The sequence below is a fragment of the Schistocerca nitens genome, chromosome 7 (genome assembly GCF_023898315.1).
Source record: "Schistocerca nitens isolate TAMUIC-IGC-003100 chromosome 7, iqSchNite1.1, whole genome shotgun sequence".
In the NCBI taxonomy this organism is placed as follows: Eukaryota; Metazoa; Arthropoda; class Insecta; order Orthoptera; family Acrididae; genus Schistocerca; species Schistocerca nitens.
The window spans coordinates 140,237,695-140,253,181 of record NC_064620.1 but is presented as its reverse complement, the minus strand read 5'-3'; the positions used below and the strand labels follow the sequence as shown (position 1 = coordinate 140,253,181).

Below are 15,487 nucleotides of genomic sequence, written 5' to 3'. Positions count from 1 at the left end.
CATAGCCATTGAAGGTGCAGCACTCTCCATAGCAAGAACTACGATTCAGTGCCGTTCATTTTAGGACATTTTCAGACTTTTTGTTCCTCCTCTAACCACTATCCACTGCAGTGGTATGCACATTAGAAGACGGGTGTGTGATGCTTTTGCAGCATCGCCAGTGTGCTCTTTGTCCAACATCTCACTCTTGCCCCGTTGTCTACCGTGGTAACTGGCAATGCTGGGGTGAGCGCTACGCCCGACCACTGTTTCTGCTTCTGACCATCCCTAGTAGAATTTATATGCTCAGAAAACTGCCCCTGTTGCTTCTTAACATAATACTGGTTGTGTTTGCATTATACCATCCATGATGAATACTATAGTGTCAAAATAAGCTCACCATACCCAGCCTTACATGAAAATCAACCTCAATGTTAAACACACATCCCAGAGTACATGCTGGTGGTGGATGCAGCTGAATGATGCTAGTGTCTGGACTATCACGTGATACGCTGCTCCCTGGAAACTTGTATTGCTCCACCAATTGACATCTTATGTGTGTACCACAGTGATGTGATAAGAGATTAGTCTGGACACAGGTGTCTTTATATCAAACACCACACTAGCCTCTGTGTTGGTGTTGGAAAAGTGACACTTTCAATTCTTAGCAGGTTACAACGTTTCTTATTTGCTTGTAGAAGTATTCTTCCATGGAAGCATCTTTAAATTCATAGTCTCTTGATGAAAATTTTCGGGGCTGTTTAACTACATTGAAAAACAACAGACACAACACTATAAGTTTTTTATTCACTTACTGGAATATTTATTTTGATTAGAACCCATTTAATCAGTGACCAGTTATTTACACAGTCCTTCGTACAGTTATAAGTTTGTTGTTCGTCACCAATGCAGTCAAGCAAGCATGCTCATTTGTCAATAGGCAATCAAGGTAAGGATCAGATTTGGCATTAGAATCGATCTACGAGTATTGATTGCAACAATAATCTGATTTAACAGACTGATAAATGATTAGGAAAATATTAAAGTTCAGTGTACTATGTAGAACATACACTCTATACCTAGACAGCAGATTCCCTACTTTCATGTGAAATTTCCATGATCATAACTTTTCTAATTTAGTGAATTTCTTAATTAGTAAACTATTTGGAAAATCAAAGGCACAATCAGATCAGAAAAATTGGATCAACAAAAGTATAATGTCATGTCCTGGAGTTGGATAAACTTAAGGGCTCAAATAGTGAAAGTAATTTTGGATGTGTTAGACTTTAATTATGAATCTTTCCTAAGATATTGAGTTTTTGGAAAAATGAAATTTGTTTCTGATAAATTTGAAATTGGGACTACTCATTGATTTAGGCATGTTTGAGCAGAAACTGTTATTAGCTCACAAAAAATGGTTCAAATGGCTCTGAGCACTATGGGACTCAACTGCTGTGGTCATAAGTCCCCTAGAACTTAGAACTACTTAAACCTAACTAACCTAAGGACATCACACACATCCATGCCCGAGGCAGGATTCGAACCTGCGACCGTAGCGGTCGTGCGGTTCCAGACTGTAGCGCCTTTAACCGCTCGGCCACTCCGGCCGGCTATTAGCTCACACTGGTGATTACATGCTAAGGAAACAACTTCAGATACTAATTTATCCCAGAGAAAAATGTTCTATGGAAAGTTAATAAGGTCATTGGCATCAACAAAGTATTACTTATGATGTGGACAACAAAATTTACATAAATTACTTGAAGAAATAATAATCTGGCCATCTTCTGTACACTGGGTATATACAGGGTGATTTTTTCCACTGTGTGCAAACTCTAGGGACTGATCAATGAGAGGATATGGAACACAAAAGGTCTAGTGAACTTATGTCCAGAGATGCATGGTTTCCATGCTAGAGACCATTCTTTCACTCATACTTCATTACAGAGACTGCGGTCCAATATGCGCTGTACTATGCAATGACAGTTACAGTATGTATGGTTTCCTCCTAAAAGGTGGCACTGTTCCTCATACGTCATGCCCGAGCGCTCTCTCCTGTCATAGTAATTGGTAATGTTGTGTCTGATTCAATTCTCTTGCTGACTACCTTGTAGTGGATAGTGGATGTGATACAGTGTTGTACACAATGGTTCCATATTTAAATCGAGAGCTTGCCGACATAGTTTTTACTTACAGAAAGCCAAATGGCAATGGGCAGCGACCACCAAGGTTATATTAGGAGACCTATCCCCACTAACAACAATCACAGCATTCAATGTTTGCAACAGTCTTTTGCCATTTGTCTGAGATAGGTTCGTTTCAGGAAGCAGGAAATGTTCGGACCCCAGACTCGGAGGAAAATGTTATTAGCTCTGTGGAAGGCGACCTCTGTGTCAGTACTAGGCAGTTGGCCTGCCATTACAGGGTAAGCCAGACAACCGAGTGAAACATTCTCCATGTCAATTGCTACTACCTTTATCACTTAGAACATGTGCAGGACTTACTAGCGATAGACTTTTCACATCGGGAGCAGTTTTCTCACTGGTTTCTTCAGGCAACCATGAGTTGCATGAGATTTGTTGCATTAGATTTGTCGATCCTATGCACAGATGAGGCCTCTTTATGCAGAATTGTATGTTCAACTTTCATAAGTAATCTGTGGGATAGTATACAGAACCCCCATGGTATGGTGACAGCGAATCATCAGCGTCGGTGCAGCCGTAATGTGTAGGCCGGGATAATTGGTGACCATATTTTGGGACTAGTTTACCTTCACGTCACCTAACGGGCTGCAACTATTGGCGTTTCTTGTGGGTGACTTTTCCTCCCTTGCTGGAAGAAGTGCCACTGATAATTCAAAGTGTTATGTGGCTTTTACATGATGGTGCTCCAGCCCACTTCACTGTTAATGTGCAGATGCATCTCTATCATGTCTTCCCTGGTCCACAGACTGGATGAGGGGGTCTAGTTACATGTCTTGTTTGTTCACCAGATTTCATCCCATGCTACTTCTGGTTTTGGCACCATCTCAAAAGTATCGTGTGCAAAGCACATTCCAGAAATGGAGACACTGGAGCAGCATATTCATGAAGTCTTTGACACTGTTCGGATGCAGCCTGCCCATTCTGAACGTGAAATAGAACATCCTACGGCATGAACGCGCATGCGTTGAGGTACATGGAAACCATTTTCAACACATACTGTAACTGTGGCTGCATGGTACAGCACTTATTAAACCGCAATCTCTGTAACAAAGTATGACTGACTAAATGGCCTCTAGCATGAAAACCATTCATTTCTGGGCATAAGTTCACTAGTCCTATTTTGTTTCTTATCCTCTCATCAATCAATTTCTAGAAGTTTGTACACAGCGGAAAAAAATCACCCCATAGAATATTCAACTGACAAACTAAAGGAAAAAAAGAAAATAAATAAATTAGTTAAAGGAGCGGAATAAAAAGTGGGATGCTATGTTTAAAGGTCCTTGTGGAATCTAAAGCTATTTGACTGCTCCAGAATTTTCAGCATTGCAGACTGTGGCTTATCCTACCAATAAACTGATTTTTACAATTCACATGTGAACTTGCTATCATTTGTGATTTGTGCAAAGTGTGACATAGTGACACTTGATGTGGGGCGCATACCAACCGTAACCCATTGTTCAACCAGACTGTTGCATTGGTTACTGAGTAGGCCCAGGATTATTTTTTGTTTACTGGGTTATGTCACTATTGTGTACATTTTTGAATAGCTTATTCATAAAATTTTAAATCGCAAAACAGTATGCACAGATTTCCCAAACAGGGGTTCCACTTGGCTGATCTTTGATGTTCCCTGAATGTGTCCTCAAGATCCATTTACTAGTGAATACACTGCATTTGATGTGGACTTATATGCAAACTTCTGGACAGTGGAGACAAAGACTCTTAATTGTGCTGAGAAATTCTTTGTTGGTACCAATTCCCAGAGCAACCTTCTGCCCAGCACTACCCAGGACAGCTTTGTATGCCTAAAATGTCTGGGGAAGGTTGTGGTAGTCTGCTGGGTATCAGAAAACATGAACAGTCAGGGAAACAAATTATCAGGTGCAGTAGCCATGAAAAAGTGTACTGAAAATCCCAATGTACTTTGTGCTACAACATCATCCCCTACCACCTAACTGTTGATGTACAGAGTCGTGTGTTGGTAGGAAGAAGAGCAATTGCCACTGACTGAAAATAAACTGTACCTTGTAAAACCACCTATTTTGTTGAGCTGTATATCCTTGAAGCCACTTGGACAAAATGAAATCCATCTCTCCTGTCTATAAGTGGGACATTGACCCATTGGGGCTCCAGTGAGAGGACCCTCTAGTGTGTGATACTCCATTGTGAACAGACTTCCACGTGCTTTATTTCGACAAGTAGTATTTTAGGTTCATAGAGAAGGGCAGAGCTAATTTACGAGATGAGCTGCCATCTATTTTAGCAGGTGATGAAACAAATGTTATAGAGAATTTTAAGATTGTTTGAAATTTCTGACTTGTTCCCTAAATTATTAGGAATGAAATTTTATTAGGACAGTTCACACACAGAATTCCCCCCACCCCAAAAAAAAAGAAAAAAAAATCTTGAGATCTTATTTTGCTCTTTTATTGCGTCGAAGCTTTAAGAAGGTTTTTGGGCAGTGACCGTGTTTCTAATTGGAAAGGTAGTACAATTGTGTGGGTGACTATAAGTGGAAATGGGAAAGAGTGAGCAGGATTGTTCAGTTTCTGTTCTATGCTGATTTAACTTTTATGCATTTCAACTGTGTTTGCCTCAGACTACTTTAAATAACATCACCATTCATTACCCTAAAATCTCTCTCTCTCTCTCTCCCCCCCCCCTCCCTCCCTCCCTCTCCCTCTCTCCCCCCCTCCCTCCCTCCCCCTCCCTCTTCCCCCTCTTTCTCTCCATCACTGTAGATTATTGCATTAGTTGCATAACTGTAGCAATTATTTGTAGGTGTTCTTTGGGAAACCTTATGCCCTGTAGGAATTATTTGTACACTCCTGGAAATGGAAAAAAGAACACATTGACACCGGTGTGTCAGACCCACCATACTTGCTCCGGACACTGCGAGAGGGCTGTACAAGCAATGATCACACGCACGGCACAGCGGACACACCAGGAACCGCGGTGTTGGCCGTCGAATGGCGCTAGCTGCGCAGCATTTGTGCACCGCCGCCGTCAGTGTCAGCCAGTTTGCCGTGGCATACGGAGCTCCATCGCAGTCTTTAACACTGGTAGCATGCCGCGACAGCGTGGACGTGAACCGTATGTGCAGTTGACGGACTTTGAGCGAGGGCGTATAGTGGGCATGCGGGAGGCCGGGTGGACGTACCGCCGAATTGCTCAACACGTGGGGCGTGAGGTCTCCACAGTACATCGATGTTGTCGCCAGTGGTTGGCGGAAGGTGCACGTGTCCGTCGACCTGGGACTGGACCGCAGCGACGCACGGATGCACGCCAAGACCGTAGGATCCTACGCAGTGCCGTAGGGGACCGCACCGCCACTTCCCAGCAAATTAGGGACACTGTTGCTCCTGGGGTATCGGCGAGGACCATTCGCAACCGTCTCCATGAAGCTGGGCTACGGTCCCGCACACCGTTAGGCCGTCTTCCGCTCACGCCCCAACATCGTGCAGCCCGCCTCCAGTGGTGTCGCGACAGGCGTGAATGGAGGGACGAATGGAGACGTGTCATCTTCAGCGATGAGAGTCGCTTCTGCCTTGGTGCCAATGATGGTCGTATGCGTGTTTGGCGCCGTGCAGGTGAGCGCCACAATCAGGACTGCATACGACCGAGGCACACAGGGCCAACACCCGGCATCATGGTGTGGGGAGCGATCTCCTACACTGGCCATACACCACTGGTGATCGTCGAGGGGACACTGAATAGTGCACGGTACATCCAAACCGTCATCGAACCCATTGTTCTACCATTCCTAGACCGGCAAGGGAACTTGCTGTTCCAACAGGACAATGCACGTCCGCATGTATCCCGTGCCACCCAACGTGCTCTAGAAGGTGTAAGTCAACTACCCTGGCCAGCAAGATCTCCGGATCTGTCCCCCATTGAGCATGTTTGGGACTGGATGAAGCGTCATCTCACGCGGTCTGCACGTCCAGCACGAACGCTGGTCCAACTGAGGTGCCAGGTGGAAATGGCATGGCAAGCCGTTCCACAGGACTACATCCAGCATCTCTATGATCGTCTCCATGGGAGAATAGCAGCCTGCATTGCTGCGAAAGGTGGATATACACTGTACTAGTGCCAACATTGTGCATGCTCTGTTGCCTGTGTCTATGTGCCTGTGGTTCTGTCAGTGTGATCATGTGATGTATCTGACCCCAGGAATGTGTCAATAAAGTTTCCCCTTCCTGGGACAATGAATTCACGGTGTTCTTATTTCAATTTCCAGGAGTGTAGATGTTGTTGTTGTGGTCTTCAGTCCTGAGACTGGTTTGATGCAGCTCTCCATGCTACTCTATCCTGTGTAAGCTTCTTCATCTCCCAGCACCTACTCCATTGTGAACAGACTTCCACGTGCCTTATTTCGACAAGTAGTATTTTAGGTTCATAGAGAAGGGCAGAGCTACTTTACGAGATGAGCTGCCATCTATTTTAGCAGGTGATGAAACAAATGTTATAGAGAATTTTAAGATTATTTGAAATCTCTGACTTGTTCCATAAATTATTAGGGATGAAATTTTATTAGGACGGTTCACACACAGAATTCCCCCCACCCCAAAAAAAAAAGAAAAATAAATCTTGAGCTCTTATTTTGCTCTTTTATTGCGTCGAAGCTTTAAGAAGGTTTTTGGGCAGTGGCCGTGTTTCTAATTGGAATCTTCTGAATCTGCTTAGTGTATTCATCTCTTGGTCTCCCTCTACGATTTTTACCCTGCACACTGCCCTCCAGTACTAAATTGGTGATCCCTTGATGCCTCAGAACATGTCCTACCAACCAATATGTTCTGTGCTAAATCAGATGCCCTTTTACAGCTCTTTTATTATTACTCGTTTCTGCCTGCATGTATTAATTTGTTATTTTCTTATGTCTTTGCTTCCACAGCATTTTATGAAAGCATTATGCAGTCAGTCATTTGCAAAACCAGGCAGCATACCTAAATTTACATTATGTGTGGAATTAATTGATTAGTATTGATAATTTTTGAGCACGCATTAAACTATATTATTCACACACTTGTTGGAGCAATTTGGCTTGGTGGCTGATGGGGGCTAGCTGAATTGATACAAATCGAAGGTTCATGACAGCACTGACACTGACAATTTTCCCTTGCTTCCAACCTCATTTAACTTTATTAGCAGACAGTGCATAGTCTAGCATGGCTGCTTTTGTTTATGAGAGCAGATGTGACACACATAGTGAATGAACGACAGAGGAAACAAAACTGAGCTTGCGGTCACAAAATATGATGGCGACAACAATGCCAGTGTCACTGTATTGTATGCTGGCCTAAGATCAGTAGCAACTTGAAACAACTGAATATTGGTTGAAAGCTGTACACCCTCTTTTTATTGATTCTGCTATACTCATCAGGTACCACACAAAGTGTGCTCACAAAATGTGTGATGAATAGAGGTTTCACCTGTTAAAATTTAATTAATTATGTTTCCTACATATTTTTGACACCATATTTTCCATTTGTTTTGTGTATTAGTTTTCTGTCTGCTAAGTAACATGTTTCATTTTTTTTTACAGCACCAAAGAATTTCCTGACACAATAAGTGAGGATCTTGAACGTCCTGCGTTGAATGCACATTGTCATATTGGTCGTTTGTACAGCAAGTTAGTTACTCCAGACAAGAAAGTAAATCGTGAGAATATTAAAAAGAGCATTGATGCTTACCAGGTAAGTTTCTGTAGCTGCTTGCAATTGTAAATACCAGGTGGTTATACTTGAAGTGCAGCTAGTCACCGAGATCCAATGCGGGCTGTAGTTATCAGACGGCAGCGAAATTTGGTACATCTGTTAATGCATTAATGCAGAACTGATGTATGCTGGAAAAAAGTTAGTTACAATTTTGGCCACCAAGTGCAAATATGGCACTATACAGCATCTCATCGACATCCCAGTGCTCCTATTGGACAAATTGCATAACCGGTGGTTAATAATAAAATCAGTATTGTGCATTTCTTGCTTGTTTGACCTTTTATGCCCACATCCCATTCCTGATCCACTACATATGGAAACATATCTGTATGTCCTTGTTTCCGAGTTGCACCTGGTGGCCGGAATTGCAACTGATTTTTTTCCAGTGTAAATTAGTTCTGCATTAAAATGTTTACCAACTTTTGCTGCCATACAATAATTACAGGCCGCATTTTACCTCTGTGTGTAGCTGCACTTTAATTATAAATACCCGGTAGTTGCATTTGGTAGTCAACATATGCATCTTACCTTCTACTGAATTACACAGACCCTCATCTCAGGTAATGAGGCATTTTGAGGACATATAATTTATTAACTGGTGTTAAAAACCATCGCAAGACTAGCAGAAAAAACTAAAGTAAGAAATGCTAATTCAGAAGCAATTTTCACTGTATTATGAGTTGTCAGCAGCATAAAAGAATGTGTTAAAATTCAATCATGGAAATTCAAGAGTGGAAATAATAAATGAAATATAACTACTGGCAGTGACTCTCCCACAGATGAGTGATAGGTGATGCAAAAGCATGATTGAAGCAACAGAACACCCCTTGTTATGATGTGGTGCTCATAACAATTATTCCCCCCAGGGGGTTTGCCGCTCTTTGGCAGGTTTGTGCTTGGCTACCACAGGGCCCCAGCCTTTCAAGCATTTTTCTCCTTCAATGTTGCATCTCTCTCCTCATGGTATTCCTTTTACTCTAAGAACAGTCTCACCATTGTTTTTTGTTCCTTTTTTCCTTTCTTCATTCACCCTCTCCCGTCCTTTCAGAAGGTGTTTGACTCAGTTCCATACTGTTGCTTGCTCCAAAAAGTGTATGCTTACGGTCTATCTGATGACATATGCGGTTGGATAGAAAGTTTTCTAACAGACAGGGAGCAGTATGTCATTCTGAACAGGGTGACTTAAACAGAAACAAGTGTAACTTCAGGTGTGCCCCAGGGCAGCATAGTAGGTCCACTTCTTTTTACGATTTAGATAAACTATATGGTTGATGGTATTGACAGCAGTATTAGACTGTTTGCCGATGATGCTGTAGTCTACAGGAAAGTAACATCACACTAAAGTTGTGAACAAATCAATGAGGATTTGCAGAAAATAAATGTGTGGTGTAATGACTGGCAGTTATCTCTCAATATTAGTAAGTGTAACCTACTGCGTATAACAAGGTGAAAATTCCCATTAATGTAAGAGTACAAAATAAACGCCCAGTCTTTGGAAGCGGTAACATCCGTCAAGTATCTGGGTGTGACTGTTCGAAATGATCTCAAATGGAATGATCAGACTACACACGTAACAGGCAAGGCAAACTCTAGATTGCAGTTTATTGGTAGAATCCTGAAGCGATGCAGTCCTTCAACAAAGGAAATTACTTTCAATACGTTAGTTCATCCAGTCTTAGAGTATTGTTCGTCTGTATGGGACCCTTACCGGTTGGATCTGATTCAGGAGACTGAGAAGGTCCAAAGAAAAGCAGCAAGATTCGTGACTGGTACATTTAGCCATCGCGAGAGCATTACAAATCTGATAGAAAGTTTGAAGTGGGATGCATTTGCAGATAGACGGTGTGCTAAATGGAAGGGGCTGCTTGCTAAATTCCGAAATCTGATCTTCACTGAGGATGTAGATCATATATTATTACCACCAACTTTCAAATCATGCAATGATCACCATCCAAAGATAAGGAAAATTAGAGCTCGTACTGAGTTATTCAGACAGTCGCTTTTCCCTCGCGCGATCCACGAGTGGAATAGAGGGGGGGAATATGACTTTGGTGCAGATTGTGCCCTCTGCCACACACTGCTTGGGGGCTGGTGGTGTATATATGTAGATGTAGATATAGATCCTTCCTCCACTTCAACGTTTCAGGCTCCTCTTTTTCTTCTTCCTCCCTGTGCGCTCCTGAAGGCCAGCCCACACCTCTGACATGTAACAGGTGACTGGGTAATGTGTAATCCCAGCCCTGGATGGACAGGTATGGTTCACATGTACCCCCTCGTACAGGCCAGACCCAGTGAGGGCTGAGTGCCTGAGCTGCTACCTTCCCAAATTGTTGATTTATCCCTCTGTCAGGTATTCGTGTGGTGCGAACAATCACCTAAGGTGAGTGAGCCAACCTCTGAGCCCCCTCCCCCCCCCACCCCCCCCTCCACCCCAGTTTGAACAAGTGTGCCATTGGAGATGCTCACAGTCTCACAATGAGCTAATCATCATCTACACAGTCCACATCTACCAAACATAAATGGAATGAAGCTCCTGATTCAAAAACCCTCCCAGCTGCACTGGTTTCTCGTGGTTTCACATACTGAAGACAGTCAGTCCTTTGCAACAATAAATCCATTTATTATTCAGAAAGGTGTTGATGCAGTTGCTGGCCCTGTGAAATCCTGCTCTCATTTATGCAATGGCACTTTGCTTTTAAAGACTACCTTTGATTCTCAAGCACAACTGCTTGCTGCTTCGCTTCTCCATAGCTATACTGTTCGTGTCAAGGCCCATAAAACTCTGAATTCTTCCCATGATGTTATTTACACTAGGCTGCTCAATGGTCTGACTGAGGCAGAAATCTGAGTGTGCCTCTCTGATCAGGGTGTTGTTGCCATCCATCATGTGATGAAAAAGGTAGATGCATCCTTAGTGTCCACATGCACTCTTTCTCATCTTTGACAGAGTGGTGCTTCTGTCCAAGATCAAAGGAGGCTATGAAGTTATTACAGTCCGACTGTACATTCCGAACCGGATGCGCTGCAACCCTTGTCATTGTTTCAACCACACTTGAATATTTTGTCAACACCTGGCCAAATGTGCAACCTGTGGTAGGGATGCACACAAGGATGATTGTGCGCCTCTTTCTTTGAGATTGTACCATGTATCTCGATGAGTGAACTGTCCAGGTGATCTGGGTGAAGGAAAAAGTGCCTCACCCAGTCGCTCACAAGTATTGACTAGTTGCAAACTGTGCATTCTACCATCTGGCACTTACCATACTGTTCTTGCTACATCTTGCTCCATGAAGGACATGGACAAGCAGACATGTGACCTCAAATTCAGCTCTGCAGTTTTGAAATCGCCCAGTGTCATGGTAGCATCACCATCTACTCATCCTGCTGTGCAACACGCCACCAAACATTTGCCTCCCGGGGCAAATTCACCGGCTACACAACCGACAGGCCAGAAAGGGCAGAAGGAATACTCCTGCGATGACTTCCAATGTCCCTCCAGCCAACAAACATCTGAGTCTTCCTTTGCCAACTGGAAAGGCTCCAAGAAGTCAAACAAAGGCAAATGGTCTTCTCCTTCACAGACTTGGAGATCCCCTTAGACGGTGTCACCACGTGATACCCTCACCCGGCTGACATCTATGTCGTCAGTGCGCACCGTCAACTATTTTTCTGCCCTGGACTCCACACATCGACAGAGGGAGTGTGTGGATGCCTCTGTAGATCTCATGGAGCATGATCCTCCAACTTCAGTGCCCTGTAGCAGTGTGTCTTCGAAGGCTGGCACTCGGCAGCCGCTGAGGTGATGCCCCTTCATTTTTTCCTTCCTCCTCTGTCCTCATTATAGCTCTCCTTCAATGGAATGTTTGTGGCCTTTGATCAAACCAAGACTATTTGCAGCTGCTCTTAGAATTGCAGCATCTGCTTGTTTGCTACCTCTAGGGGAGGGGGGGGGGGGGGGAATGGTGTCCTCACGACCACTTTGAGCTCTTGTATTTCCTCCCAGTCCGTTTTTATCTCCCCCTACCCCTCCCCTCCCCGAGGACAGCATTTCATCTCTTGGGGGAGTCATGCTGCTCGTATGGGATGATGTTTATAGCAAACCCATCTCAATGACTACCTGCCTTCAAGCTGTTGCAGTTCACCTTTTCCTTTCTCACGTGACCTTTTCCCTTTGTACCATTTATATCCCTCTGTCATTCGATGTCACCAGGGCAGACTTCTTCCAGGTTATTGGGCAGCTACCTTACCCCTTTCTGCTGCAGTGCACATCATCCCCTTTGGGTTCCTCCCAGAACCTGTCTGAGAAGTGCCCTTTTGGCTGACCTCAATCAACTTAACCACCTCTGTCTTAACACAGGAGCACCCATGTTTGTTTCAGACTCCACGCACACCTATTCCCATTTGGACCTGTCCTTCTGCACTGCGCAGCTTGCCCTTTATCTTGAATGGTCCATTCTCTCTGGTACATACTTGAGCAACAATTTCCTGTGTGCTATCCATTTGCTGACTCCTACCCCAACTACGTGACTTCCCAGGGGGCTCGCCACTCTGTGGCAGGTTTGTGCCTGGCTGCCATGGGGCCCCAGCCTTTGCAGCATTTTTTCCCTTCCATGCTGTATGTCCATCCACTTGCTATTCTTTTTCTCCTCCCTTAGGGAATATGTCTGGGGTGTTATAGGAAGTGTTCTGCATTCTGTCGCTGACATACGAACAGTCTCACCTTTGTTTTTCACTTGCTTTTCCTTTGTTTCCCTTTTCCTCTCATTCCTCCACTTCAGTGTTTGAGGATCCTCTGTTTTCTTCTTCCTCCCTGTGTGCTCCTGAAGGCCGGCCCACATGCCTGACGCGTAACAGGTGACTGAGTAACATGTAATTCCCAGCCCCGGGTCGACATGTAGGATTTGCACGTATCTCCAAGTACAGGCCAGGCCCAGGGAGGGGTGATTGCCTGACCTATAACCTTCCCAAATTGCTGATTGGTCCCTCTGTCAGGTGTTCGGGAGGTGTGAACAGTCGCCTAAGGAGAGTGCGCCCCCTTGTGAAGGGGGCACACAGTTGGAAGGAGCGCGCCATCGGAGACTCTGGCAATCGTGGGGGATTTGTCTAAAAAATGTAAACGTATGGAGGCTAATGATTCAAAGACCCTTCCTGCTGCAACACGGTTCCTCGTGGTCTCATGTACTGAAGACAGTCTGTCTTTCACTCCTTCACCACAGTAAATCTGTTTATTATTCAGAAAGGAGTTGATGCAATTGCCGGCCCTGTGAAATCCTACTCTCTTTTATGGAATGGAACTTTGCTTTTGGAGACCAATTCTGATTCTCAACCACAACTACTTCTTGCTACCTCGCTTCTCCACTCTTATCCTGTTCGTGTCGAGGCTCATAGAACTTTGAATTCTTCCCGAGATGTTATTTACACTAGGATGCTTAGTGGTACAACCGAGACCAAAATCCAATCTTTCCTCTCTGATCAGGGAGTCATTGCTGTCCATCGGGTGATGAAAAGTGTAGATTCCTCCTTAGTACCCACTTGCTCTCATTTTCCCACCTTTGATAGAGCGGTGTTTCCATCCAAGATCAAAGCAGACTATGAATTTATCACAGTCCGACCGTACATTCTGAACACGATGTGCTGCTACCAGTGTCATCATTTCAACTACACTAGAATGTCTTGTCGACACCCAGACAAATGTGTCACCTGGGTAGGGATGTGCACAAGGGTTATTGTCCACCTCCTTCTCCCCGCTGTATCAACTGCAATGGCGGCTATGCTGCTGCCTATTGGGATTGTCCCTTGTACCTTGATGAGGCGGACAGTTCAAGAGATCCTGGTAAAGGAAAAAGTGCCTTACCCAGTCGCTAGAAAGTTACTGGCTAGTTGCAAACCCTGCATTCTCCCATCTGGTATCTATAGTTTCATTCTTGTTACCCCTCACTCCATGAACGACATGGCCACGCAGACATGCAACCTCCAATTCAGCTCTGAGGTTGTGAAATTGCCCAGTGTCAAGTTAGCATCACCATCCCCCCAATCCAGCTGTGCAAAAAGCCATCAAACTCTCACCTCAAGGGGCGAAGCCACCAGCTACACAACTGGTTCGCCGGAAAGGACAGAAGGAGTACTCCCGTGAAGACTTCCTCTGTCCCTCCAGCCAAACACCCGAGTCTTCCTCTAACCAGAAAGGCTGAAAGATGTCCACCAAAGGCAAACGGTCTTCTCCTACACTAACTCGAAGATCCTCTTCGATGGTGTTACCACGTGATGCCTTAGCCCGGCCAGCCTCCATGTCGCCGGTGCGCACCAACAACCATTTTTCAGTGTTGGACTCCAAAGACCGACTGCACAAGCAAGCTGAGACTTCTGTGGACCCCATGGAGCAGGATCCTGCTGCTTCTGTGCTCTCTAGTAGTGACTCTTCCCAAGCTGTCACTTAGCAGCATCCAAGGTGACACCCCTACATCTCTTCCTCATCATGACTCTCCTCCAATGGCACGTTCGCAGCCTTCGGCCCCACAAAGAGGATTTACGGCTGCTTTTAGCATTGCAGTGTCCCCTTGTACTCTGCCTTCAGGAAACAAAATTGCACCCTTACAATCACTTTGAGCTTTCACATTTCTTACCGATTCATTTTGACCTTGCCCCTGAGGTCGGCATTCCATCTCATGGGAGCGTCATAGTGCTCATACGGAATGACATTCATAGTCAACCCATCTTTCTGACTACCAATCTTCAAGCTGTTGCATTTCGCCTTTTCCTTCCTCACCTGACTTTTTCCCTCTGTACCATTTATGTAACTCCGTCATTCGATTTCACCAGGGCAGACTTCCTTCAGCTTACTGGACAGCTACCTCCCCCATTTTTGCTACTTGGTGACTTTAATGCGCATCATCCCCTCTGGGGTTCTCCCAGGACCTGTCAGAGAGGTGCCCTCTTGGCTGGCCATCTTAACCAACTTAACCTCTTCTGTCTTAACACTGGAGCAACCACTTTCCTTTCTGACTCCTTACGCACCTATTCCCATTTGGACCTACACTTGTGCACTGGCCAGCTTGCCCCGCATCTTGAGTGGTCCGTTCTTTCTGACACCTACTCGAGTGATCATTTCCTGTGTGCTGTCCATTTGCTGACTCCTACCCCACCTGCGTGCATGCCCAAATGGCAGCTTCCTAAGGCTGACTGGCAGCTTTACTCCTCTGTGGCGACCTTCGAGGGACAAGATTTCCCCAGTTGTGATGACCTGGTGGAATATCTCACAAACATTATCCTTACTGCTGCAGAATGTTCCATTCCCCACACTTCCTCTTTACCACATCGTGTCCCAGTCACTAGGTGGACTGAGGCATGCCGCGATGCAATTCACGCATTGAGATGTGCTCTCTGCGTTTCTAACTGCCATCCTACGATGGCAAACTGCATTCATTAAAGCAGATGCATGCAAAGTGTCATCGCGTTCTTCGGTATAGCAAAAAAGCTAGCTGGATTTCATTCACTAGTTCTTTTAACAGTTCCACTCCTTCCTCTGTTGTGTGGGCCAATCTCCGACGGTTCTCTGGCACCAATATCCATTCCCCAATTTCTGGCCTG

At 44.8% G+C, this 15,487-nt stretch overlaps 1 protein-coding gene across 1 annotated transcript in view; it reads left to right on the top strand.

Annotated features, from left to right (window-relative positions):
* Positions 1-15,487, top strand: part of LOC126194835 (KIF-binding protein) — a 107,376-nt gene that overhangs the window by 69,398 nt on the left and 22,491 nt on the right. The window contains exon 5 of the mRNA XM_049933171.1: positions 7,729-7,879. Coding sequence (XP_049789128.1) covers positions 7,729-7,879 — 151 coding nt within the window. The remainder of the gene's footprint in view (positions 1-7,728; positions 7,880-15,487) is intronic.